This window comes from Trametes versicolor, assembly GCF_000271585.1.
Source record: "Trametes versicolor FP-101664 SS1 unplaced genomic scaffold TRAVEscaffold_2, whole genome shotgun sequence".
Lineage (NCBI taxonomy): Eukaryota > Fungi > Basidiomycota > Agaricomycetes > Polyporales > Polyporaceae > Trametes > Trametes versicolor.
The window spans coordinates 3,310,300-3,334,822 of record NW_007360322.1 but is presented as its reverse complement, the minus strand read 5'-3'; the positions used below and the strand labels follow the sequence as shown (position 1 = coordinate 3,334,822).

The following is a 24,523-nucleotide window of genomic DNA, read 5'->3' as shown; positions in this document are numbered from 1 at the left end:
GGCGCCGCGCTCTCCCGTCCGTCAGCTGTGTCGATACTGCACTGGTCCCGCAGGCCCGGCGCAGCTTCGAGCTCGAGCAGGCCGGCGGGAGGGAGCTTCGGCTTTGGGGTGGGCCGCTGCTGCTGGCAGCGCGGAAGGGCGCCACGCGAGCCCGTGCACACATGCTCATGCTCACACCTTCCGAGGGCCGAGATATTCTTGTCATTTGGGATCGTTACGGTGCATTACTTATTCACGGAGGCGACCGCCCCCCTCTCTCCCGCTCTCCCCTTCTGCTCCTACTACACTGCTCCTACTCTTGCTGCACTAGCACTGCCTTCGCCCCGTACATACACAAGCACCGCACACGCCTCCACACGCGCTCTAGCAGAACCCCGCGGCCGCCCCCTCGCGCACTTCAATTCTACATACATAGATAGTCTGATTCGCCGCGGCGCGCAGGACAGCAGCAAGCTAGCGGCCGTCCGCGACGCCCGCCTCGTTCGTCTCCTCGTCCTCCCACGGGCTGAACTTCGGCTTCCGCAACGGGCCCAGCGAGTGCAGCCACGCGAGCCCCGGCGGCAGCAGCGTGCGGCCCGTGCCCAGCGCGCCGTCCTTCGCGTGGACGTGCGGGTGCGGCGGCGAGGGCGGGATGGACGCGACCTCGCTCAGCGTCGGCAGGCGCTCGAGGCTCGTGTTCGCGGACCCCCCAAATGCGCGTTGCAGCGCTTCGCGCTCCGCGGGGGACGGCGCGAATGCGCGCATCGACACGGACGCGAACACGGTGTCGGCGTCGGCGGCGCCCGCGAGCGACGGCGGGAGGCTGAGCGTGGACGCGGTGGAGAGGCTGCTGCTGGGGTGCGAGGCCAGCGACGAGGCGAGGCTCGTGCTGCTCGCGTACGACGCGCTGTCGTACGGGGACGCGGCGAGCGCATGCGCGGACGGCTGGGGCTGGGGCGCGGAGAAGAGCGAGGGGAAGGACTTCTTGGTGAGTGAGAACGCCTTCGCCTCTGGGTTGAGCCCCCTGCGCTCCTTCGCCGCGGCGGCGTCCTGCTGCGAGAACCACCGGCGGTGCGCGGAGCCCGTTTTGTCTGGGCCCTCGTGCTCCTGCTGCTGGGGTGCGGCGGCGATGCCGGGCGGCGGGAGGGGCGGGTCAGATATCGTCCGTGTCGGCGGGAAGGACGCGCGCTGGTCCGCAAGATCTGAGGTGAGCCTGCGGCGCGGGGGCGGCGGGCGTACCTCGAACGGGTCGTCCTTGTCCACACCGTCAAACGAGGGGCACGTAAGCGAGAGTGGCGAAGTCGTGTATGCGCCAGTGCGCCCCGCGTTCGGGCTCTCGACAGGGGGCGGAGGCGGGAAGCGTGCGGTCTTGCGCCAGTCGCGCGCGAGCACCGCGTCGTCTTCGGACTGGAAAGAGCGTGGAAGGCCGAGCCCGTCGAGGCTGCCCGTGCTGTCGAGCGAGCTGATGAGGCCTGTCGGGATGAGCGACGTGCTCATCGACGATATGCTGCTCGCGGTGTTCGGCTCCACATGGGGTGGGACGGTTAGTTCGCTAGCGTCCTCGGTGTCGCTGAAAGGCGAGAAGCGAGTCGACGTAGAGCGAGTGGAGAGCGTGCTAGGCAGGTCTCCGTTGAAGAGTGGGAAGGCGTGCGGACGCACCAAGACCTGACCGTTAGGATCAGGCTCGGGGAGTACGCGTTGGATAGGCTCGCGCAAGTTGGAGATGCCTGTGAGGGACAGGCGGGCAGGGCGCGGCGAGACGGAAGGCTCCCGGTTGTCGCTGTTGGCCGAACCAGACGAGGACGAACCTTTACTCCTGGGCGGTTGGATGGGCATGGGGAAGTCTACCTGACTTTCAGCATAGTCAAAGGTGTGATGGTCGAGCAGCTCCTGCGTGAGGGTTTCTGCTTGATGGGGCTCCGGATAGGCCGCAGACGACCACGACGGGATGGAGAGGTCCTCCTCGTTCACGGTTGGCACGACGGTCAGGGGATAGAAGGAGCGATCCTGCTTCTTGATCTCCGCCTGCTCCTTCGCCTTCAGGAGGCGCTCCTCCTCCTGTGCAATGCGCTCCTCCAGCTCTTTCGCGCGCGAGTTGAGCGCGGCGACGACCTCCTCTGCGACCCTGATCTCCTTCCTCTTCCGCTCCAGCTCCGCCTGCGTCTCCTCCTCCTGCGCGTCGCCCTCCTCCTTGGATCGTACGATCTCTTCATCCTCCCACATGCGCGTCCGCAGTGCTCCGATCTCTGCGCCCAGCTTCTCAATACGCACCACGGCGCTATCTCGCGCGCTCTCCGCCGCACGCAACCGCTTCTCCGCATCGCGTTTGCTCGTCTCTGCGTTTCGCTTCGAGTCCTCGAGCGTCTTCGTGCGCGTCTTCAGCTCCGCGCGCGCGGTATCTTCGTCACGCTTGCGCTGACGCTGCTCCTCGAGCTCTTTCTGGATGCTCGTATGGGATTCAGACGCGCTGCTGCGAACGTCACTGAGCTGCGTGCTCAGTTCCTTCACCGCGGCCTGGGACTGCGAGATCTGGCGCAGCACTTCCGCGATCACGGGAGACGAATCAAAGAGCGATGTTGACGAGGGCGAGTACGCAAGCATTCGAGGCGCGGGCGGTCGCGTTGTGTCAGGCGTCGAGGGCGCCGAACTCTGTGCAGGAGACGACGCGAGACGCTGAAGATGTGTTGAGCTGCCTTTCGGCGGCGTCGAGATGGTGATACGAGGTGCGTGCAACGGCAGAGACGCTGATTTAGGGAGTGGAGGGGGAGTGTTGCTCCGAGGTGCGGCATTGTGAGATCGTGCGGTAGATCGCTCGGTTCCCCTGAGCTTTGCAGTCGCATCGGAGGGCAGGCGCGAAGGGGTGGGGAACGGTAGACCTGGAGTAGGGGTTTGTACAAAGAGCAGACAAATAAGAGATTCCGACTCACCGTCACATCCCTCGAGTAGATCCAGTGCCTTCACGTTCAATATACCCGGAGGCCCGTCCTCATCGTCCTCCTCCGTAGCAGCGAGCATGTCGTACCACCAACTTTGAATGATGCCTCCCCGCCACCAGCGCCCAAACAGGCCGACGAACCACGCATCTGAGACAGATGAAACGAGGTTCCCGGAGTAGATCGCGTGGCCATGAGCACGGTCTTGCGGACGGCCCGTCGGATAGAGTGCTGCTATCGTGAGGATGCCAAACGAGTAGAAGACGTGCTTCGGAGTCCGAAGGGATACGGAAGCACGACTGACGAAATGGAAGGGGGAGGTGGGGTCGAAGTTGCTTCCTGATTTGCGAGTGCTGGGTGGCGTTCTGCGAGAAAGGGTGAAGTGTACGCCTGAATCGTCAGATGCAATGCCGTCTTCCTGCCCGCCTTCGTCCAGTCGGCTAATATGTTGCTTGAATGACTGCTCGGTGAGATAGTTCCGGAAAGAGTTTTCGGATGGATTGGTGAGATACGCTGATGGTTCAGAGAGGCGGGCGATGAAGAGTAGAGGCAGGATATCCAGGCGCAGCGAGAGGTCGAACGGTCCGCATACAGGGGGTAAGAGAAGGCACGAGGGGAGTTAGGGAAATTACGCACCGAGTACCAAAACAATTATGACAAAAACCACAGCGAAGAAGACCGAACTGAGATCCACCTGGGAGATGACATGGCCCAGCGAGAGGGAGGGGTGGCCAGAGAGAAGAACGGCCCCCAGACCGCCGAGCGCCATGGTGGTTATGAGGAGGAGAGGATGTGCCCCCTCTGGGCTGGGCGACGGCCTAGTGGCTATGCGGCGCTGCGTCGGAGAATGCGGGTGATGGGTGAGTTTGGTAGTCAACGTTGCAAGGGGAGTGCGCGTGCACGTCCCCGGGGCTGGTGGGGTGGTGTGTTGTACAGGATGGTGGTGGATGGAGAGCTCGGACGGCCGAGCAAGGACGGCGGACGAGGACGAACTCGCGCAGACGCAGAAAATGCGCCCCCGTCTCGCTTCCCGATCCGGCGAGCACGCGCGGCTGCTGCAGATCAGATGACCCCGGCCTCTCCGCCGCTCTCCGGCTTTCTCCTCCGTCTGATGTCTCTCCCGCCCGACGCCCGACCATCGAGCTGCCGTTCGTCTACCGTGCTCGCTGCTGTCCGTTCTGCGCCGGGCCAGCGCTGTCCTCCACAGCGTCCTGGGTGCGACCGCCACGACAACTGTCTCACAGGCGTGGTCCATTCCGCCGCTCAATTGAGATATCCTAGCACGCGCCCATCGCACTCCGCCAGCCACGATGCACTCGATCTCCCCATCGCGCTCAGCTGAGAACACCCCCGCGCTCCCTGCAGCGCTTCGCGATACCGTCGCTGTCCCCGTGCACAGATAAAGTGCGACCATCCCTTTCCCGCTCTCCACTTCCACCCACCCTAGGCCTATTCCGTCCAGTGAGAAGGCCCATCGGGAGCCTTCCTTTGGTCCCACCAGCGCCGGAGATTTGCGCTTCTCGCCGGATCCTCGGGCCTGGCGCTGCATGAGATGCGAGATCGAGTGGGTGGATGATGCCATCGCGGCCGCGGTGCAGTCATGGCCTCCGTGCGGTGTCGCTTGATCCCCTCGTGGGTCGTTGCTGTATCGCGAAGTGCTCGACTGAACGCCGGCGGATCGTAATCATCCGCGAGCAATCCGCCTTCAATGCAGCGTGTCGCTCGACGGGTAGCTTGCATGCACAAGATCGCCCGCTACTTGGGGTAATATCGCATGCGATCGATCGCGTACTGCTCAACATGCCTGCGGCTCCTCTCGTGCAGTCTACAGGGTGCTCACAAGACGCACACAACGCGCAGGCCTCTCCGAACCCACGACCGGTTCGCGCGTCTGATGATGCACTCATCAGAAGATGCACGGACATCTCATCCTGGTAAGAAGAGCGTCTGACTATCTGTAAACGCCTCGAGGCTGACAGCCTACAGGGTGCCCAGGAAACATTCACAGGCATGTGCGGTTATCTGTTTTGTATGATTGAGTCAACCGCCCTGGCAGTGGTACATCAGCGTACCTGCACAGAACTGCACCTTCGCATCGATGCGGGATACACATGCAGAGGCACAGCACTCGCCATCGAGATTTCTGATATCGCCGCGGCACAAGCCAGGTTTTCAGTCGTGGAAACGCTGCGCTGATCTTCATGCGCCGCGAGCCTCTGATGGATGAGTCCATTCCCGCATGTTTCCGCCCCTCAGTCCAGAAAGGTGGAGATTCGCATGCTGACAGAACGATGCCTCATGTTGGGATGACCTCTTTGCTAGAAACACCAACGCACACAAGCACTTAGCGGACATATATATCTCCGTTTGGACATAGTGCGTCGGGTGAGCCGAGGGCTCGTACAGTAAGCCTGAAATTACGACTGTGCACCTCACCGACTCCGAAATTCTTGCAGGCGGTCTACGCGGCATCTTCTTGACATGCATTTCGAGTTACTTCCGATCGCAGCATACCCCCAACCTATATAATAATCTTGACGGTCTGTTCATAATCATCGCGAGTGTGAGCCAGTTGTGCCCAATGTACTCGAGGTCTGCAGTGCGAATATTTACTGGCACTTGATGCGATGCCCCTACGCTGCCGCTGAGCCCCCTTTAAGTTCTTCCGAATCCTCGACTGCCATGTTCGCTGCGTCATTTACTCGTCCACGGTAAGAGCAGTGAGCGGTGTATATTGAGGATCCACCGGCTTAAAGCGAATATGTCGGACTGGGTCGGACTGTTCAAGCGACGAAGATAGAATCCTGTGTTGTCATATTTGTGCCTATGGATGAGCCCAGTGCGGGCATCGACTTGGCAGAGGCCGGCAACCAAGACCCGATTTTCTGCGTGAGCCAAGTTGACGAGAAAGTACTTCAGAAGCGTGCTAACGTCATGTCGGACGGTATCATTTACAAACGCGCTGGCTGCACTGAGCTCAAAGATTAAATACCTTGAAATACGCCTTGTCCGCCCGCTTATTTACGGACACGTTCACCGCTGATGCAAAATTCGCCAAGGAGCGTCGATCCCATCGTAAACAGTCTGCATTACGCCTGAGTGAGGGTGAATGGGGGATAATGCTAATAGTGTGGGGGTTGTACAGTGCATTAGGTCTATGATATCAGCAAGGTATGTGCGGGGACGCAAGACAAAGGGTCGCCGCGCGCAAATGCGAACGGGCGACCGCAGGCGAGAGCGGAGGCGGGTGCTATGACGAGGGCGGAGGGGTCGTAGGCGCGTCCGGTGGGGGAGGCGGCGCGGCTGCCTCCTCCTCGGGGACCTTGAGCTCGGCCTCCAGCCGCTCCTTCGCGCGGACGACTTTTGACTGGAGGTAGTGCGAGTTCGTCGGGACGGGCTGCTTCCCGGGCGTGGGCTTTGGTGCTTTCTCTGGTGGGGAGTTCGCCTTGAACAGGTGCTCGTAGTTCTGCACGGGACCACACGTTTGTCAGCTCTGCGTACGCGCATGGCTAGAGAGGCGTGCGCACCTGGACGATCCGCTCAACCGTGTCCTCCTTCTTGACGTTGAGGATAAGCCGCGCCTCGTCCGCCGTCATCCTATGTTCCCTCGTCAACCGGTCCGTCAGCGAGCCAGAGGTCGCATTCCCGACACCCGCGACGTCTGCCCCACCAGCACCGGGTGGTCGGTACTTGGCATCTACAAGTGCACAGGGGTCAATATGAGTACTCAAAAGCGCATTACAGCACATATGGCGCATAATGGACGCACTTTGTATCGCCTGTCTCCCCGCCGCGGCGAACGCCCTCCCAAAGATCCTTGCGCCAGCGATCGCAATTTGAACGATGACTTTTGGCGAGCTCTACAGCACACATCACACACATGCATCAGCGCGCAACCTAGCCACCAGCCATTCCAACGATACGCACCATATCCGACGACCCAGCCCGAGACGATGGTGACAGAACCAGAGAACTGTGAGAGACGTGCCGTCGACCTCCGGCACTGCGCGCTCGCGCGAAGAGGCGCCCGCGCTGAGCTCGGTTCTCGGAGTCGCGAGCGCCTGCGAAACTCCGCCAAAATTTCTGCCGCCAACACCTGCTCTTCGGCGACCGCTGCTGTATTTCCACGACTCTGTCCGCTCGCGCAGCTGCATCTGTGTTACTGTCTAGTCTCTTCTTGGGCCCTTGGTTTTCTCTGTTATGTCCCAGCTTGCAGCGGAGCAGAGGAGTAAAAAGCGCAAGCTTGCGGCCGCCGCAGATGTCGCAGCGGCCGTGGGCGAGCCGTCGACGAAACGGTCGAAGAAGGACAAGGATGCGAAGCGGGTCGTGAAGGCGAAAGCAAAGCCCGACAAGGGGAAGTCGCGCGCGACCGACGACGCGTTTCGCGTCGTGCGCGCGACACTCAGCGTTGCCGTCCCACCCGTGTTCGCGGCGGACCTCCGCGGGGGTGTGGAGGAGATGCTGGACTCGACGCTCATGAGGTATGCACACCTTATACACAAGCTTATTCCAGGTTGATTGAATACGAAGTGTGCCCTGTCGCGTCTGCCGTCGTGTGTTTGCAGGTATATCCCCGCGCTGCAAGGCGTAGTACTCGCGCACGACCACCTGGAGTTCCTGGACACAGTCGCTACCATCAAAGCAGACTGCCCATTCACCATATGCAAAGTCACGTTCGACGCGACAGTTTGGAGCCCCCAAGTGGGGATGAAACTAGGTGAGTAGACCCCACCGAGCTGTCCTCGGAACCTCGCTAACAGACACGGCGGATTCAGTGGGCAAAATCAACCTCTCCTCCCCGGATCACATATCCCTGCTCGTCCACCGCACTTTCAACGTCTCGATACCCCGACATCACATTACGACAGACGTGTACGAGTTCGAATATGGACCCGCGGAGAACGACCCCGAGTTTGGTGCGGGCGGCGCGGAGGAGACCACGCAGAACGCTCCTGCAGAAGGCGCCGAGGGACAAGCTGAGAGCGATGGTCGTTGGGTACACAAGGTCACCGGTACCAAGCTGGGCGATGCGGACGCCTCCCTGGAGTTCACCGTGGTCGGGTGCGTGATCTCCATATTCCTCGCTTTCGCGTCCGCTCACGCCAAATCATATAGCTTGACAATTGCGAATCAAATGCTCTCATTAGTTGGGTCTATCCAACCGAATCCGTTCTCCCCGGAACACGTCCCCAAGGCCGCCGTTACGACCTCAAGCACGACAACCGCTCGGCCCGCGCGTCATGATCCTACGCTGATGAGCGAGCGGGAGGTGGACGCGCTGATTGAGGATGCTGAGGACAGCTCTGAGGAGGATGCGTTTCAGAAGCTGGGCCGCCTGGGCGACGAGGCGGAGGCGGCGGAACGGCGGGCGCGTGAAGCAGCCGAGGAGGCCGCACGGAAGGAGAAGAAGCGAAAACGGAGGGAGAGCAAAGCGCAGGAGAACGGTGGGGATGGGGCGGAGGCCTCGGGAGAGAAGAAAAGCAAGAAGAAAAAGAAGAGTTAGTCGTGTTCATCGGTCATTTTGTCTTCGCTATGTTTTGCACGGTGTGTCGCCCGAGGCGTTTTGTCTAGTCCGAATCTGTTAAGCATGAAGCGTTAGCGTTCATCGCCCGCCTAGCTCAATCGGATAGAGCGTCAGACTCTTACTAGCGGGTGATCTGAAGGCTGCGAGTTCGACCCTCGCGGTGGGCTACTGGTTTTGTTTTTGCAGGAGATCGTAGTTTCCAGGAGACATACAGTAGCTATAGGTTCGGTACACCCGATCGCTTTCCTCCACCTGTCCCATCGTGTTCTGGTCAGGATAATTCAATATCGCTGTCAGATGGGCTTTCCCGTACGTACCTGTCATGTAGTTTGCTAGTACTGTACCATTTCGATCAATTCAACAGGCCCTGTGACCGGTGACCTGGTTCGAACAACCGACAGATTCGACGGCGCCGGGCGGGCGGTGTGACCGACCGCTACTTTCGACCGATTTGGGCGCGCGTCAGCGCGCCGGAAATTTGGCGCCCGTTTGACCCCCCCGACGGCCGTTTTGGTGACCTGTGACACGACCGGAAATTTCGACCGACAGAGGGCTTTGTGACCCGTGACATGTCGAATTGATCGAAATGGTACAGTATCATGGCTCCGCATCGAGGGTCTCACCTGGGTTCATCCTGCGCCTCCGCACAAATCTTTCCTCCAGCAGTGGTTGACCATCACTGAGCACCACTCTCCTCCACCCGTCCCGAGGGCCGATAATGGTGATTTCAGCGTGTTTCAGTGTAGGTATTCCCCTTGTGAACCGCTGCATGTAATCCTCGAGGTCGAAGGCGTTCACTGAGCGTTCGGCGAACAGTAGAGGATACTGATCTGGGTCAAGTGCGGGAGGGGTAGGAAGGCTCATCATCTTGCACTTAAATTGTTCGATGTCCGAGTGGGTGTGTGGCCGAGGGTCGAGGCTTGTTGTTACAACCCTCAACTGCAGATCCTGGAGAGGGATGCTCCGGACCGAAGACAGCAAATTCTCCTGAAGAAGTTAGTGGTATGAGTGGTAGATAGGGAGGGATAAACATGAAACACGCACGAGAACGACGGCAACATCAAAGTTTCCAGCGCGCTCATAATGTCCTACCCCGAAAGCTACGCGCAGGAACTCCAGCCGGGTGCCTCCTCGCCCTCGAAAAGCCGCGAACATGTCGGCGCCCGAGCCTTCCAGCTCCCAGCTACGCTCTTTCAAAGTGAGCCGTCGGGGACGGGCATCAAAGAGCACAGGGCCGAGCATGTGCAGCGCTTCGCCTTGCCAGTCGAGCAGTTCCACTTCAGCGATGGGACAAGTAAGGCCCAGCATGTAGAGATCGACTAGGGTTCCTCTGTACTTTCCCAACTCCTCCCAAGTTCTGCCCAAAGCCTCTTGCTGAGAGATGTTTAAAGAGCGGCGTGTGGAATAGCGAAGTCGATTACTGGAGGAATGCCTGGGGACGCTGTAGTAAAATAGAAGTTGCGCGAGACTCGGATAGGCGCGGATAAGCGAAACGGAGAGAGGAAGAACGGGTCGATTGAGGTAAAGCCGGTGCATCTTTGGATAGACGATTGTGGGGCAGGGGATCATATTGGGGTCCGTATCCCAGCGGTGAGACTCTAGTTTTTCCAGAGTGGACTGCGAATGCGCCAGAAGTACGGTGGGGTGATACGGTTGCCATTCCTCCAGAGGCAGCAAGTCAAAGAAACTGTCGTCTTCATTGAAGTTGCTTTCAAATCCGAGCGTCGCAGATGTGAGCTTGGATCGGAGGGACTGGAGCATCTTCAGAGCAAGGGGGCCTATGTACGACAAACGAAGGTGTCGGATGGAGGTGAGCATTGCCAAAGCATCTAATAAGCCCGGGTGCGATGACAAGAAGTCCTCGATGCATGATATGAATAGATCGTCGAGGCTGGAAAGCGATGGTAGCGCAATGGTCAACGCTCGAGCGGCTTGCTCGCTGAGGTCGGCTGATAAGTCGAAGTGAAGAGAGCGCACGAATTGGAAGCGAGCGCCCTCCAGCTTTGTGAGATACGAGAAGAAACGAGAGACGTCTTCTTCCGTGTCGAAATGCACGGTATCGGAGAGCAGCGTCTTAAATCCATGCATGTAGAAGAAGCGGTTTGTCTGCATGAATCGTGCGCAGTCGGATCTTGGGCAGACCCTCAAGACCTCCATTAAGATGTCGTAGTTCAGAACGGGGAATGTCGACATCGGGGGCGATGTTGGAGGGCGAAGACGTGAAGTATACTAGGTTGAACGAAACCCTAGTGTAATAAGTATGTGCAGTGATCAGGCGAGCGAAACCGGGTGGCTTGGACGTACTGTATCGAGAAGGAGGCGCACTTTTTATCTTGTTATGTTTATACAGGTTTACCCAAATGACCCGATAGAATGAGCGCAGAGTGCAGGGGCAAGAGAGAACTGATCCAGGCGTACGCGCGTAACATTGGCCGCCGTGTCGGAGTCGCGAATCATATGTTCGCTGGTGGCAATGCCAACGCGGCACGCGGGATGCACGACCTTCCCCTCGTCAGCTTACGTCCTCTAGACTGTTCCTCTCAGTGCACACTCAATCCCCCTTGAAATTCGAGAGAGAAAAAAGAGAAAGAGGAAATCCCCAAAGCGACGCCAGCAGGATTCGAACCTGCGCCCACAAAGTGGAATTGATTTCTAATCAATCGCCGTAACCACTTGGCTATAGCGCCTTAAAAAAGGTTCACCACCCTTCCTTCCCGAGGTTTTGGGGGGCACGCCATGGTTCAAGTACTTTGTGTCACTATGAACGCCATTGAGGGCCGAGGGACACCCCGACTAGTACTGAGTTCATTGGTCTTCAGATGACTGCGCACTTTGTTATTGAAGTCGATCACGCATCCCACTTATTGAGAGAGGTACTTTATGCTCAGACATAGCGAGAGACGATATCGAAGCAGGTACACCTCACCCCGAACATCCTCACGGATCAGAATGCAATACAGACAACTCCCGTGCCATCCATCGTACATACAGGTACAATCGCTGTGTACTATACTAGCGAGTCCGAGAGTCCAGTCCTCCCCGCAACAGTCAGTCCCACGGCCGAAGGTCTGTTCATCGCATCAGTCAATCCATCCTGCGACAGCGCGCGAATAGTGGAGCAGGACGGACTCACTCGGATCAGGTACGTGCTTCTGGTAATGGTACGTGAAGGGCAGTGGCGCGAGCCCATCGAAGTCCGACAGCCCCCGCTTGTGCCCGGCGAGTCCTGCTTCGTGGTCGGTATCGTCGGAGCGGGCGCTGTGGTCGCTCCCGCTCGACATGCGCTTGCTAATGGGAATGAGGCCGAAGGGCGAGATCGCGCGGCTACGGCGCGGATCCCAGAGCCCGGCTTCTGCCAGCTCCTCATCGCCAGACGCCTCGTCCGCGTCCAGGGAGGAGACCTGTCGGCACTCGGCACGCCGGAGGTGGAGGAGGAGGCGGTTTAGAACGGTAGTGGTCATCGCCCAGCAGAAACTGTGACAAGGCGTGCCGTTAGCTAAACAGAAAGTAAACCCCACTGATAAGCTCACAAGACGCCCAGGAGAGTAAGAGAGGGTCGTGAAAGAGCGGCGAGCGTGAGGTTGAGAATACGGAAGCAGGTGATGGCCTGCATGATTCGCCCATTAGCGAGGAGAGAACGCGCCACAGAACGGGGTACATACGAGGAAGAATCCCAGTCCGTCCGAGTGGAGCGCCTTGATGATGGGCAGTTCGACAGTGCGCGGGCGGTCAAGCGCATTCAGCGCAGTCGATGTGAGAACGAACATTTCGAACACCAGCTGTGGCGCACGGTATGATCAGCTCGCGACTTCTCTCTACACACGAGGCCAGTCAACGTACCGGGGATGCCCATACTGCAACGAGGATGTGGGAGGATTTCGTCGCAATGCACATGCCCAGCGGCGCCGACCACTGGATGCTTGCTGCCAAGGTGTTAGGATGTATCGTGGATGCGACGAGATGGGCGGTCAGATGCTCACGCAGTACGTTCACGAGCGTGAGAACCATTGTGACCACCTGGAGCGTAAAGCTCAGCAGGAAGCCAACCGTCATGATCTTCAAGATGATCTGCCAGACCGGCGAGGTAAGCGTTAGCACGGGCTCGCAGTTGAACACGGGACGCAGGTCATGGGGGACGTACGGGGCGATGTTCCCAGAGAATGACGACGCGCTGCAGGATGAGCAGGTTCGCAATGCCGACGGATACGATTGCGAGCATAGAGCACGTGAAGATAAAGTGCTTGCATCTGTGGGGACGTCAGCGTTACGTTCGTAAGGGACATCGAATGACTTGCCCCTGTGATTTTGAGGTGTCAGTATCTAGTGAAGATTGAGAGAATGCGCACGGTGTACTCACTAGGTCTGAGAATGGATTGGGCACAAAGCCACACATCTCTGAAAGTTGCGGAGTTGAACAACATGTGTCAGAGACCCTCGTCGTACGCACCATATGCTACCGCCAGAAGTGTGCCTAGAACCGTGTAGCGGTTGAGGAGGAAGGTGTATTTTGCGTAAGTGGTCGGGGCAGGCCAAATGTACTCCACCTCGTCCGCGAAGGTCAGGCAATGGTCGTAAAACAGAACAACCAAGCCGATCGCTGCGCACACTATTAGTCTCATGAAATTTGAACCAGGTATACATTGCGTACTCACCGGACATGTACCGCGTGGCTGCCAAGTCGTGAAAGACAGACGAGGATAAAGAAAGTGATTGTTCCATCACGCGAAGGGGTATATACGGCCGAATGTGCGGGCCTCACGATTAAGACGACCTGTCGCCGGAGTAGGGTACCGTTAGAGATGCGAGATTAAAGACAACTGTAGTCTAGAGCAATGAAAACAAAAGCAAGACCACAGCCTCGGGCTGGAGGGTCGGAAGGAAAGGTGGACGCGGCGCGCGTGGTGGAGGACGAGAGCAAGCTCTGACGACGAGCGAGCTCGCCGACGTGCTCTCGCTATACCCCTACGCGTCAGTGATTCTGCGCGACATCCCGGGGCGCTGCATCGTAATAGAGCTGATTGAGACGGGATCAGTGTTGATGGAGACCCAGGACTAGTACTGGTATGATGTTTGAGCTGGGCTCGTTGATGGATCAGCCGTAAATAAGCCAATGCTCTAACCTAGCCACTAGTGGAGTGTCCGAAGCTCGTAAGAAGGGATCCAGGACGTACCTATCCTGCAGTTTGCAACACGCCTGCGATGAGCCGCGAGAGCGAAGGTGCGCAAGTGGCAAGAAAGCCTGAGTGGGGGTCGCGAGACAGCGACTACTCCCCCATCTTTCCTCAGGACAGGTTGATATGTCCGTGGAAAGCGCAGGGATCGCTAAAGCCTGATGGCATGAGTGGCGCTGCGAATGTCAGTCCGATCAGACACGAGCCTGACGAGGAGTCGGAATGTTGGGAAGTTTCTGCGCAACATCTTGCCGGACAGCCTGCCAGGAACATCATACTGCTCTCACGATGGCGAGAATTGGTGATTGTGAAGTTGGGGTATGAATTTAGCTGGTGTAGCGGTTGACTTGTATACACTCCCTCCTCTAGTTCGTGAGCGTGTATCGTGGAGGGAGACGGGAGTCGTACAAGGAGTCGGGATGCAAAGTTAACGTCCTGGAGCGTCGGATGCGGCAGGAGGATCGGTGCCGTGAGAAACTCGTTGCACCAATGAGCCACAAAGAGACGCCCAGGGACTTGAACGTTCCAACCTCCATGTAGTATGACCGTATCTGTGCTGCATGTACGATTCCACTGCTACTACCTCAGTATAACTGCTGTCCTCTAGTGTTTCTGAGAAGCAACATTTGTGCTCAAAACACTCTAGCTGCTGCTGCACCACGAAAACGGCGGCTTTACATCACTTCGCCAAGAAGCGCCAGTGGTAGTGTTTCAAACTACATTCACTGCTAGCAGCCGTCACCCCCAATGCAGCGGTCGCCGGTATGTATGAGGCCGCACCCTTATATACGGGGATGTTCTGTGCAACATTGTGAGTAGGAGATACTCCCGGGCATTCGTCATGAGCTGACCGACAGTGTGTTCTCGTGAGAACAAATCCAGCAGTACTCCGAACTTCTGCCCGAAGTAGTTCGCTCGGGGCTACGAACGTCAGCCACTTTGCTAATTTTCCTCGCGACTCGCAACTCGAGTGCGCCTTCAAAAATGCGACAACAGTCATTTTCCGATAGATTTTACTCGTTGCATTTTTGCGAAGGTGAGACTACACCCGAACGACACCCCAGTCGGCATTGCACGCGCGCAACAACGTCTAAGCGCAGCTGCCTACAATGGAGCTTCCTCGCTCCCGTTAGACTCGCGTTCGTCGCTTTCACAGGCAGCGGCTGACATCCCCCCGCTATCTTCGCGCTCATACATCTTCGGCATCTGTCGGGTAGAAGCCGAGGCGGTGGCGGCTTCGGTGAGTTTTCCCTCATGTCGGTCACCACAGAACGTGACCGATACTATGCTGACCACGGCTCACTTCCATAGACTCGGCCACCTCGCACTCCGTCTTACTCGTGGAATTGATATGCGGGAGCTTGCGATAGCGGTCCCGCTGCGATATGATATGGCCTCATTCGCAATTTTCAGGAGCGCCATTGGCGACGAGTATAAGTAAGGGCCCGGAACTACCGACTATTCCCGTATCCCATCCAGCACGCTCCCAGAAAATCTCCTACTATGACCGCCCCGCCGTACAAGCATCTTGTCGTTTTTTCGACGCATTTCTGGGGTACGTATATTGTGTTGACGGTGCTGTGCTGTAATCATTGACTGGACGCAACACAGGACACTCTCGCCCCATGTGCACGCTCGTCGCGCGCATAGTCAAACTGCGCCCGATCCTGGTCACCTTCCTGACCGTCCATAGCGTACACAGTCGAGCGGTAGCAGAAGTCGCGCGGGACTTCCAGCCAGGAGAAGAACACCTCCTTAGCAGGATAAGGTATCTCAGCCGTTGAACGTATGATTCGGCGAATAGTCACTCAGAACGCGCCCTATAGAGTCGTCGCATTGGACGAGGGTACCGAAGCCGACGAGACGAGCGGCGCCCCTGGGGCCTTTAAGGCGGCTTACGACAGGCTTTGTAACGGCCAGCCCCTTATCTGCGCGAAGACGGGGACGCGCTTCGAAGCGCTCCCTGTTCGGCCGAATGCAGTTCTACTAGACGTGCGTGCTCCAATATCGTGCGATATGAATATGTGCTGACGGTGGTGGCCCCCTCTTAGTCCTTCGCGGTCGACGCCCACGATATCGTGCGTGAGACTAGTGGGGACGCGGTCAAACTGTACACTTGGTATCCCGTCTCCACGAACTCCTTCTTCCACTATTTTTCAGAGGACAAGTACCCCCAGGCGGAGGCGGAGGCTACACGCACAGGACGGCCGGTGTTGGATGTTGCCTATGAGGTTGGTCTATCGTTAGTGAATCGCCCATGGCTTTGCGCTGACCCCAAAATGCGACGTACTAGATGATGTGGCGCGTTGGTGGGGCGCTGATGCACAGCCCGTGCCTGCCGACAACACACGACTACGAAATGCATCCGCAGGGGGTACGTCTTTGCATCTGCGACTCAGTTTTACACTAACTCATAGCCCGTAGTTTAGGTTCCCCAAACCGCTGGCCGCGAATGTCATATTTAGGATAGCTGGGTGGGTTTCTACTTTTCATACCTCGTCGCTGTTGACGGGCACTTATGCATGCGGGCTGAAAGGGCTATCAACAAAGCTGACGCACTGATAACTTTCGACGCCGCTGACTACCAGCCCCAGGCGACCGACGCGGTTCGCCAGCACTTCGCAGAGAAGTCCCGGAAAGCGTATTATGCTGGCCCTCTTATGCCGTCCGGCGCGCAGGCCAAGGAGAAGGAGAAGATAAATTCGGAGAACGGCGGTGAAATCATGGCCTTTTTGGACGAAAAGCTCAAGTCCGCAGGCGAACACTCTGTCCTATACGTAAGCGTTCCTCGTTCTCCAATCGTCGAAACCCCGGCTTAGCAGAGCCGCCAGTTGTCTTTCGGTTCGCTTTTCTGGCCGCCCGATCCCGCCAAGCTCTGGGCGGTACTAGACGTGCTCATGGAGAAGAATATCCCATTTGTAAGTCTCGTTCGCGAATGCCGAACCTATCCGGACATGTAGCCTCTGCGTCATCTAACCTATCCGCGGCGTCATAGGTTATGAGCCATGGCGCGTCAATGGCGAGTCCGCTTCCCGACGACGTCAAGGCGAGGATCGAGAAGTATGGCAATGCGATCGTCTCTGACTGGGTCCCGCAGCAAGCCCTCCTTGAGCATCCAGTGAGTGATCTCTTTGCACGGCTAGCCTGTAGTACTGTCCTTGCTTACGGGTCTCCACAGGCGACGGGGTGGTATCTTATGCACGGCGGTCACAACGGAACCCTTGAGTCCATCACAGCTGGCGTACCCATGTAAGCTTTCAGATTTCGCTGTCGTTGCTACCCAAGCTTCTGACCTCCGCACCTCCCAGGATCGTGTGGCCGATCGACGCCGACCAGCCGATGAACGCCATCTACCTCGCCGACGACATCAACGTGGCGTACGAGCTCATTGAGGTCCGGGGTGGCTGCGGTCTGGGCAAGATCTTCCGCAACGGCCGCACACCCCGGGCCGTGGGGACTATCGACGCCGTGAAAGAGGAGATGCGCGGCGTCCTCGACCAAGCGTTCGGTCCGGACGGCGCTGAGAAACGCGCACGGCTCCAGGGCCTGAGGATGAAGCTGCAAGCGGCATGGGACGAGGACGGCGTCGCGCGGGGCGAGGTGTCTACGTTCTTGGATGGATTCTAGACTTCTGAAAGTCCGTAGTACTATGTAGTAAGTAGTCTGGATGAGTGTCCAGATAAACTTGCAGCAGTCCATTAGTGGCACCAACTAGGGTGTGAAGTCATGTGGTGCCGCTGTGCTACTACTACTGGCAGTACTGCGCGCGGATAGCCTGGTGGAGGGAGACGGGGGTCGAGCTATAGTATAAGGAGTCGGGCCTCTAGGTCGGGCATGTATTGGAGGGGATGCAGAGAGAATACCGTGAGAAACTCGTTGCGCACCAGTAACGACAAAGAGACGCCCAGTGAGTTAGACTTCAACGTAACCTCCATGCAGTACGATTCCACTGCGCACTTAGCCGCACTACTACCCCAGAATAACCGCTGTCCTCTCGTGTTGCTGAAAAGGAATTTTTTGTGCTCATGACACTCTAGCGGCTGTTGTCGCTGCGCCACGAGTAACGGCGGCTTCACTTCACTTCACCAGGTACGAGTAGCGCTTGCAATGGCAGTACTTTACTACATTCGCTGCCAGCAGTCCACCCATCCATCGGTCGCCGATGCTATGTGGCCGTACCCTTATATACGGGGATATGTTATGCAAGATCGTGAGTAGGAAATATTCTCCGAGGCTCGTCATGAGCTGACCGATAGTTCGTTCTCGTGAGAAGAAATCCAACAGTACTCCGACCTTCTGCCCGAAGTAAGTAGTTCGCTCGGGACTACGATTGTCAGCCCCTTTGCTAATTTGACTTGCAACTCGCGATCCGAGCGCATCTCCAAATATATACCATCACTCATTTGCAGAAAGACTCACTCGTTGCATTCTTGCGAAAGTGAGACTACGCCTAAACGGCACCGCAATCGGTATTGCACGCGTGCCGTGTCCCTTCAACAACGTCCAGGCACAGCCGCCTGCAATAGAGCTTCCTCGCTCCCGTTAGACTCGCATTCTTCGCATTGACACGCAGCGGCTGACACCCGCCCGCTATCTTGGCGTTCTTACATCTTCGGCAACCGTCGGGTAGAAGCCAAGGAGGCGGCGGCTTCGGTGAGTTCTGCCGCATGTCAGTAACCACATAGGGTGACCGATCCTAAGCTGACTACGGCTCACCCTCATAGACTCGGCCATCTTGCACTCAAACTCCGATTTACTCGCGGACTTGATATCCGCGAGCTTGCAATTGCGATAGCAGTCCCGGTATTCGCAGTTCCCAGGAGCACCACCGGGGATAAGTATAAGTAAGGGCCCGGAGCCACCGACCAACTCGGAGCCCATTGAGCAAGTTCCCATACAACCTCCTATCATGTCCGCTCCGCCTTACAAGCATCTTGTCGTTTTTTCGACGCATTTCTGGGGTGCGTATATTGTATCGACCCAAAACATGTTGTATATGCTGACGGAGTGCAACACAGGACACTCTCGCCCCATGTGCACGCTCGTCGCGCGCATAGTCAAACTGCGCCCGATCCTGGTCACCTTCCTGACCGTCCATAGCGTACACAGTCGAGCAGTAGCAGAACTCGCGCGGGACTTTCAGCCAGGAGAAGAACACCTCGTGAACAGGATAAGGTATCTCACCCGTTTACGTATGATTTTGGCGATTAGTCTCTCAAAATGCGCCCTCTAGAGTTGTCGCATTGGACGAGGGTACCGAAGCCGACGAGACAAGCGGCGCCCCTGGGGTCTTCAAGGCGGCTTGGGACAGGCTTTGTAACGACCAGGCGCTTACGTGCGCGAAGACGGGGACGCGCTTCGAAGCGCTCCCCGTTCGCCCGGGTGTAGCCTTACTAGACGTACGTGCTCTGATATCGTGCAATGTGAATATGTGCTGACGGTCGTGGCCCCCCTCGCAGTCGTTCGCTGTCGACGCCCACGATATCGTGCGCGAGATTAGTGGGGACACAGTCAAAGTATACACTTGGTTTCCACTTTCGACCAATGCCTTCTACCACGCCTTTTCAGAGGACAAGTATCCTCAGGCGACGGCGGAGGCTGCACGCACGGGACGGCCGGTGTTGGATGTCGCCTATGAGGTTGGTATGCAATTTGTGAGATACCCGTGGCTCTACGCTGACGCCAAGATGCGTCGTAATAGATGATGTGGCGCACTAGTGGGGCGCTGATGCACAGCCCGTGTTTGCCGACGATACACGACTACGAGATGCATCCTCAGGGCGTACGTCTTTGTTTCTATCATTAGCTCTACATTAACCCGTAGACCCGCAGTTCAGGCTCCCAAAACTGCTGGTCGCCAACGTGATCATCAGGATAGCTGGGTGAGTGACCTGTTACGCCTTGCTGGTTTTCACGGGCACTCATACACGCTGGCTAAAAGAGCCATCAACAAAGCTGACGGACTGATCACTTTCGACGCCGCCGACTACCATCCCCAGGCGACTGACGCGATTCGCCAGCACTTCGCAGAGAAGTCGCAGAAAGCCTTCTATGCTGGCCCTCTCATGCCATCCGGCGCTCAGGCCGCGGCGAAGGAGATGATAAACTCGGAGAACGGCGGTGAAATCATGGCCTTCTTGGATGAGAAGCTCAAGTCCGCCGGCGAACACTCCGTCCTCTACGTGAGTGTTCCTCGTTTCCCAATCATCGTAAATCCCGACTTAGCAGCGCCGTCAGCTGTCTTTCGGTTCCCTGTTCTGGCCGCCCGATCCCGCCAAGCTCTGGGCGGTACTAGACGTACTTATGGAGAAGAACATCCCATTTGTAAGTCTCGTTCGCGAATGCCGAACCTATCCGGACATGTAGCCTCTGCGTCATCTAACCTATCCGCGGCGTCATAGGTTATGAGCCATGGCGCGTCAATGGCGAGTCCGCTTCCCGACGACGTCAAGGCGAGGATCGAGAAGTATGGCAACGCCATCGTTTCCGACTGGGTCCCGCAGCAAGCCCTCCTTGAGCATCCAGTGAGTAATCTATTCGCACGGCTAACCTGTAGTACGGCCCTTGCTTACGAGTCTCCACAGGCGACAGGGTGGTCTCTCATGCACGGCGGGCACAATGGAACCCTCGAGTCCATCACAGCTGGCGTCCCCATGTAAGTCCTCAGCTCCACTTGCCGTTGCTACCCCAACTTCTGACCTCCGCGCCTCCTAGGATCGTGTGGCCGATCGACGCCGACCAGCCAATGAACGCCATCTACCTCGCCGACGACATTAACGTGGCATACGAGCTCATCGAGGTCCGGGGTGGCTGCGGTCTGGGCAAGATCTTCCGCGATGGCCGCACGCCCGTGGGGACTATCGACGCCGTGAAAGAGGAGATGCGCGGCGTCCTCGACCAGGCGTTCGGTCCTGACGGCGCCGAGAAACGCGCACGGCTCCAGGGGCTGAGGAAGAAGCTGCAAGCGGCATGGGACGAGGACGGCGTCGCGCGGCGCGAGGTGTCTATGTTCTTGGATGAATTTTAGATTCCTGTGAGTCCGATATGTAAGTAGATGAGCAGCTTGAGCTCTTTCTCGCCCAAACCTAGGCGCGACGCCTTATAGCACCTTTCATTTGTTTGCACTGCTTTTACTATTCCTTTCTTTCGGATGATTTCAGACCGCGGGGTACGGTGTGAGGACCATGTAACTAGAGAGCGCAGTCGATCACGATCGAGGAGGATGTGAAGTTGTGGCTGTGCCACTACACGCACGCATACTGCCGTGCCTTGCGAATACCGCGCTGAGTTGCTCTCTCTCTTCCCATGAGTCGCGTTCGGTACTACAGGCTAGGTCCAACCTCCACTCCCTTCGAGTCTTCTATGTCCTCACAGCACTGAAAACTCAACCCGTTTGCCCGTATACCGCTGAACTTTCAATTTGTACGTCTTTGAATCGGTTGCGAGCACTCAATTCGAGCCAGTGTCCCATTCATATGGCAGTATTTGCATGTCTTGCTGCTCATTCAAAGGTTGAAATATGGTGATATAGCCATAAAGCTGACGAATTCTGCTGTAGCATATCCACGAGTCGAATACACTCGTACAAACCTCTCAAGTATCACTAGTACTCATGACATCAACTCCCACTCTGAACTACGACGTCCTGCTGGAGGTCTTGAAGGCCTGCCCAAGACCCGACTGCGCACGGTTTACGCAGACAGGTCGCTTCTTCTATACGCATGGAGTCGAAGCGCTTCTCTTGGATACCGTCACGCTTCACGCGGAGGAACATTTACTCTCTTTCCTCTCCTACCTGCGCACGCCGGAGGGCACTCGCTTCCAATTCGTGCGCTCTCTTGCATTCGGGTATCTATTCGACCTTAGCGAGGAAGCAAATCAGGCGTTGATCCTTGCGTTGCCATTGCTTTCCAACCTCAACAAGTTGTCGATCTGGTGCGACTCCGAAGGCCCCTTATTATCTCACTCTGGCGTATCAAACGCGTTCGCCATGCTCACCTCCGTTCGTCATCTCTCCATCTCCCATGCCGACGAGCATGCTATGGGGATGCTTCGGTCCCTCCGATCCGAGCTCATCTCTGCGGACATCAATTTCAGCAGCGACGGGGAGGACGCGTTCTTCGACGTTGTACCGGAACATGATTGGCCGCTGTATCATCCTGCCGTTGTCCTTCAGAACTCGGCGTCCACTCTTGAAACCTTGACCTCCTACCGCTGGTTCACACACCCAAGCACGGGCCCTGACCCTACGCTTGTGTATCCAAGGATGCGCGAAGTTTACCACAAGCGAGCCCTCCTCCCGCTCACGGTGTCGTATACCCGTGCGTATCCCAACCTGGCACATCTAGAGTTGACGGAGAGCGATCTCGGTTCCGACTGGCGACCCGACATACAGCACTGCATCCTGCGCCGCCATCTTAACATCGCCCAACAGGTCGGTTCGGGCTTCACCTGGAGCGAGCTGGGAAAGTTCAGAGGAATATTAGCCGACCTCTATGTGCTGGGCCTGACCTGTCCCATAGGGGATGTGGAGTTACGCGACTTGCACGACCAGGTCCTTTTCATGCTCGCGCCTGTGCTCTTCAACGCCCGTCCCAGACAGCTAAAGTGCCTCCGGTGGCCCAGGATACATGACGCCCCGGACACCGACATTTTCGCAGTGTTTCAAGGGCAGGGCGGATCTAGGCTTGAGCTTCTCGACATGGACATCGAAATAGGGTCCGATTCGGGGGCCCAGATGGCTGCAAATGTCGACGTTGCCGCGGTGCTCGTACGTGTTCGATCACACCCTTCACCTGTCTATAACCCATACCAACCGAATTTCTAGGACGATCTTCTGTCTTCACTCCTGGGCGCGCCCCTCCAAGACCTCCAGCTGGATACTTGGGTAACCAATCTCGACCCCCGTCCCAACATCCACTCGAAGAATGAACAAGTTCCGCGCAGGTGGAGCCGCCTGCCGACGCCTCCCCCGCTCAACCCCGACGACTACCCCTTGCTGCCCGCTGAACGCTCTGCGGACACGTTCGACCTCGAGGACTACATGCGCCGGTTCATGAGGGAGATCCCTACAATGCAACGCGGTCAGATCACCATGATCGGCCCCCGAGACAGCTGGAGGAGAGTGACGCTTGCCGACGGTCAAGTGCAATTCGAGGAGAAGTTCGTGCGGAGGCGTAGGATGGTCAGCAGCGGTGATTATAGCGAGGCAGGTACGTAGCGGGGCTTCTTTCCGGTTCAGAATCATCAGTGCTCACCAATACACGTCGTATATAGTTTACCGTAGTTCATCGCCAAGCGAGGATGGAGATTGAGGAGGAGACCGGCGCAAGCGGCGCGTAGAGAAGATGGTGTGATGCGATGGGAGATCTCTGCTTGCTTGGATGGGGGTTCAAAGACGAAAAGCGGCCTCGACGTATATGGGGAACGTCTTTCTCGCATTGAACTGGAGGATCTGAGGAGAACGCGATGCGTAAGAACATTGTCTTGATCAGGCGGGATCGCACCTCTCGTGTACACTCGTCTTGAAGACAGGAAGGCAGGACTAGTGGCGTGAATTGATTACAATAACGTCGCGGATGACGACGGCAAGACAATAATGATAGCGTCACGAAAGGCAGACTAAAGTCCAACGAAAGAGGTTCATTTTCTGTGCAAGAGTCTACCCCAAGCTGTCCCATGGAAGAGACCCAGGATACAGCGCCGCACGCCCGCCCTGGGCGCGATCCGGACACCAGTTGAGCAGACCGCCGAGCTCAGGCGCGGAAGTGTAATACGAGTGGAAGCGCAGGAACGGGTTGCGCGCACGCCGCTTCGCGAGGAGCGTCCCGTGGCACCCATAGGTATCCTGTGTGTACGGCAAATACCCGTTCTGCAGCTGCGACACACGGTCAGCCAACGCTCTCTTCCACGCCGCTAGGTTCAGACAACATACCTCGCCCTGCTGCGCGCTCACCGCGTCCTCGCCCTCCGCGTCGATGCCCACATACGCGAAGCGCGCCTCCGGCCAGCGCAGCGCCGCGCGGTGCAGCTCCGTGAACCGCCGCCGCTTCATCGCGTACCCGACGACGGTGATGCGCGCGGGCCACCGCCCCGTGTACTCGTGGAAGCGCGCCACGGAGAACAGCAGGTTCTGGTACGAGTCGAGCGCGTGGTTCTCCGTCGTCGCGCGCAGCGGCGCGCCGGGCGCGGAGGTGAGCGTGGGGAGCAGGTCCGAGACGTGCGCGAGGCGCATGTAGGACTCGGCTTCGGTCGTGGTGGAGGCTGGGCGTGTTTGGCCGCTGCGTGCGTGGGGTCAGCGTGGTTGCGGTATTAAGGGGAGGGGCGGCGTACCCGCTGAACACGAGCAGGGAGTGCTCGTCTTGCCGTGCGAGATCGGCACTGCGTACGGTTAGTATGCGACGAGCACAATGCATGGGGCAAAACATACGCTGCAGTGATATGTTTGAAGAACGCCGCTATCCGTCCTCCGCCGCGCTGGTACGGCTCCAGGACCCACTGGTCCTCGTCAAAGCGCGCCTCCAAGTTCGTGCCCTTCCAAATCGCATGCCCCGGCACCATAATCAAATGGTCCAGCTCCGCCAGTCCGCGCTCGCGCGGAAGCGTCTCCCAGATAGCCCGCGGGGCTTTATATGTGCCCTCATGCGCATAGTCGGCTGGCTCCGAGAAGTACCAGACGAGGTTGACGAGGAGGGAGACGGCAGCGAAGGCGGCGAGGATGAAGAAGCCGAGGTTGGTGACGCGCGCACGGGTGAGGAGGATGTCGCGCGTGCTCCGGTAGTGGCGCAAGCCTCCTGGATGTTGTCGGGAGTGGTCGCGGCGGGAGGCGGAGAGGGTGACGGGGAGGGGCAGCATCGACATCGCTGCCACTTACACGTATGTAGACGCCCATAGTCTGTAACATCGTCTCTAAAACG

General features: G+C 57.8%; 8 protein-coding genes and 2 non-coding genes across 10 annotated transcripts; 4 read left to right on the top strand and 6 right to left on the bottom strand.

Annotated features, from left to right (window-relative positions):
• Positions 1 to 186: 186 nt before the first annotated feature.
• TRAVEDRAFT_56456 (uncharacterized protein) lies at positions 187 to 3,697 on the bottom strand. The gene is made up of 3 exons (XM_008035822.1): positions 3,549 to 3,697; positions 2,907 to 3,425; positions 187 to 2,855 (listed from the first exon to the last, which is right to left on the bottom strand). Exons 1-3 carry the CDS (start codon positions 3,679 to 3,681, stop codon positions 454 to 456), a joined length of 3,054 nt encoding a protein of 1,017 aa, XP_008034013.1. The 5' UTR covers positions 3,682 to 3,697; the 3' UTR covers positions 187 to 453.
• Positions 3,698 to 6,009: 2,312 nt separating this feature from the next.
• TRAVEDRAFT_161789 (protein transporter) lies at positions 6,010 to 6,913 on the bottom strand. Its single transcript, XM_008036405.1, has 4 exons — positions 6,840 to 6,913; positions 6,682 to 6,772; positions 6,440 to 6,609; positions 6,010 to 6,378 (listed from the first exon to the last, which is right to left on the bottom strand). The coding sequence occupies exons 1-4, from the start codon at positions 6,840 to 6,842 to the stop codon at positions 6,163 to 6,165; spliced, it is 480 nt and encodes a 159-aa protein (XP_008034596.1). The 5' UTR covers positions 6,843 to 6,913; the 3' UTR covers positions 6,010 to 6,162.
• A 173-nt stretch (positions 6,914 to 7,086) lies between these two features.
• On the top strand, positions 7,087 to 8,453 carry TRAVEDRAFT_69459 (DNA-directed RNA polymerase I subunit RPA43). Its single transcript, XM_008036404.1, has 4 exons — positions 7,087 to 7,393; positions 7,478 to 7,629; positions 7,688 to 7,973; positions 8,028 to 8,453. The coding sequence occupies exons 1-4, from the start codon at positions 7,113 to 7,115 to the stop codon at positions 8,413 to 8,415; spliced, it is 1,107 nt and encodes a 368-aa protein (XP_008034595.1). The 5' UTR covers positions 7,087 to 7,112; the 3' UTR covers positions 8,416 to 8,453.
• A 66-nt stretch (positions 8,454 to 8,519) lies between these two features.
• Positions 8,520 to 8,603, top strand: TRAVEDRAFT_t33. Its single transcript has one exon. It is a non-coding gene; the product is annotated as a tRNA-Lys (tRNA).
• A 430-nt stretch (positions 8,604 to 9,033) lies between these two features.
• TRAVEDRAFT_43749 (uncharacterized protein) lies at positions 9,034 to 10,629 on the bottom strand (the record flags this gene model as incomplete). The annotated part of the gene is made up of 2 exons (XM_008035715.1): positions 9,034 to 9,423; positions 9,481 to 10,629. The coding sequence occupies 2 exons, from the start codon at positions 10,627 to 10,629 to the stop codon at positions 9,034 to 9,036; spliced, it is 1,539 nt and encodes a 512-aa protein (XP_008033906.1).
• Positions 10,630 to 11,041: 412 nt separating this feature from the next.
• Positions 11,042 to 11,123, bottom strand: TRAVEDRAFT_t26. Its single transcript has one exon. It is a non-coding gene; the product is annotated as a tRNA-Ser (tRNA).
• Positions 11,124 to 11,484: 361 nt separating this feature from the next.
• On the bottom strand, positions 11,485 to 13,760 carry TRAVEDRAFT_62959 (uncharacterized protein; the record flags this gene model as incomplete). The annotated part of the gene is made up of 12 exons (XM_008036156.1): positions 13,608 to 13,760; positions 13,089 to 13,207; positions 12,884 to 13,033; positions 12,794 to 12,831; positions 12,705 to 12,733; positions 12,578 to 12,683; positions 12,417 to 12,504; positions 12,277 to 12,359; positions 12,099 to 12,215; positions 11,967 to 12,043; positions 11,570 to 11,910; positions 11,485 to 11,504 (listed from the first exon to the last, which is right to left on the bottom strand). The coding sequence occupies exons 2-12, from the start codon at positions 13,153 to 13,155 to the stop codon at positions 11,485 to 11,487; spliced, it is 1,116 nt and encodes a 371-aa protein (XP_008034347.1). The 5' UTR covers positions 13,156 to 13,207; positions 13,608 to 13,760.
• A 1,350-nt stretch (positions 13,761 to 15,110) lies between these two features.
• On the top strand, positions 15,111 to 17,234 carry TRAVEDRAFT_43747 (UDP-Glycosyltransferase/glycogen phosphorylase; the record flags this gene model as incomplete). Its single annotated transcript, XM_008035714.1, has 11 exons — positions 15,111 to 15,162; positions 15,219 to 15,375; positions 15,434 to 15,599; positions 15,659 to 15,838; positions 15,901 to 15,981; positions 16,032 to 16,081; positions 16,144 to 16,384; positions 16,439 to 16,525; positions 16,603 to 16,725; positions 16,786 to 16,856; positions 16,916 to 17,234. The coding sequence occupies 11 exons, from the start codon at positions 15,111 to 15,113 to the stop codon at positions 17,232 to 17,234; spliced, it is 1,527 nt and encodes a 508-aa protein (XP_008033905.1).
• A 1,282-nt stretch (positions 17,235 to 18,516) lies between these two features.
• On the top strand, positions 18,517 to 20,634 carry TRAVEDRAFT_43746 (UDP-Glycosyltransferase/glycogen phosphorylase; the record flags this gene model as incomplete). Its single annotated transcript, XM_008035713.1, has 11 exons — positions 18,517 to 18,568; positions 18,626 to 18,782; positions 18,841 to 19,006; positions 19,067 to 19,246; positions 19,309 to 19,389; positions 19,440 to 19,489; positions 19,549 to 19,789; positions 19,845 to 19,931; positions 20,009 to 20,131; positions 20,192 to 20,262; positions 20,322 to 20,634. 11 exons carry the CDS (start codon positions 18,517 to 18,519, stop codon positions 20,632 to 20,634), a joined length of 1,521 nt encoding a protein of 506 aa, XP_008033904.1.
• A 2,085-nt stretch (positions 20,635 to 22,719) lies between these two features.
• TRAVEDRAFT_161782 (uncharacterized protein) lies at positions 22,720 to 24,461 on the bottom strand (the record flags this gene model as incomplete). Its single annotated transcript, XM_008036403.1, has 5 exons — positions 22,720 to 22,819; positions 22,884 to 23,484; positions 23,542 to 23,887; positions 23,940 to 23,987; positions 24,037 to 24,461. 4 exons carry the CDS (start codon positions 24,459 to 24,461, stop codon positions 23,269 to 23,271), a joined length of 1,035 nt encoding a protein of 344 aa, XP_008034594.1. The 3' UTR covers positions 22,720 to 22,819; positions 22,884 to 23,268.
• Positions 24,462 to 24,523: the final 62 nt, after the last annotated feature.

Excerpts from the sequence above, each read along its gene's own strand:
- TRAVEDRAFT_161789 (XM_008036405.1), bottom strand. Across the intron at positions 6,610-6,681 it reads GGGGAGACAGGCGATACAAA|ATGCCAAGTACCGACCACCC; the intron begins GTGCGTCCATTA and ends GTGCACTTGTAG. Across the intron at positions 6,379-6,439 it reads CGGTTGAGCGGATCGTCCAG|AACTACGAGCACCTGTTCAA; the intron begins GTGCGCACGCCT and ends GGTCCCGTGCAG.
- TRAVEDRAFT_56456 (XM_008035822.1), bottom strand. The coding sequence starts at position 3,681 with ATGGCGCTCGGCGGTCTGGGGGCCGTTCTTCTCTCTGGCCACCCCTCC. Across the intron at positions 3,426-3,548 it reads CATAATTGTTTTGGTACTCG|CGTATCTCACCAATCCATCC; the intron begins GTGCGTAATTTC and ends CTGAACCATCAG. Across the intron at positions 2,856-2,906 it reads TCTACTCGAGGGATGTGACG|GTCTACCGTTCCCCACCCCT; the intron begins GTGAGTCGGAAT and ends CCCCTACTCCAG.
- TRAVEDRAFT_69459 (XM_008036404.1), top strand. The coding sequence starts at position 7,113 with ATGTCCCAGCTTGCAGCGGAGCAGAGGAGTAAAAAGCGCAAGCTTGCG. Across the intron at positions 7,394-7,477 it reads CTGGACTCGACGCTCATGAG|GTATATCCCCGCGCTGCAAG; the intron begins GTATGCACACCT and ends GTGTGTTTGCAG. Across the intron at positions 7,974-8,027 it reads CTGGAGTTCACCGTGGTCGG|CTTGACAATTGCGAATCAAA; the intron begins GTGCGTGATCTC and ends CAAATCATATAG.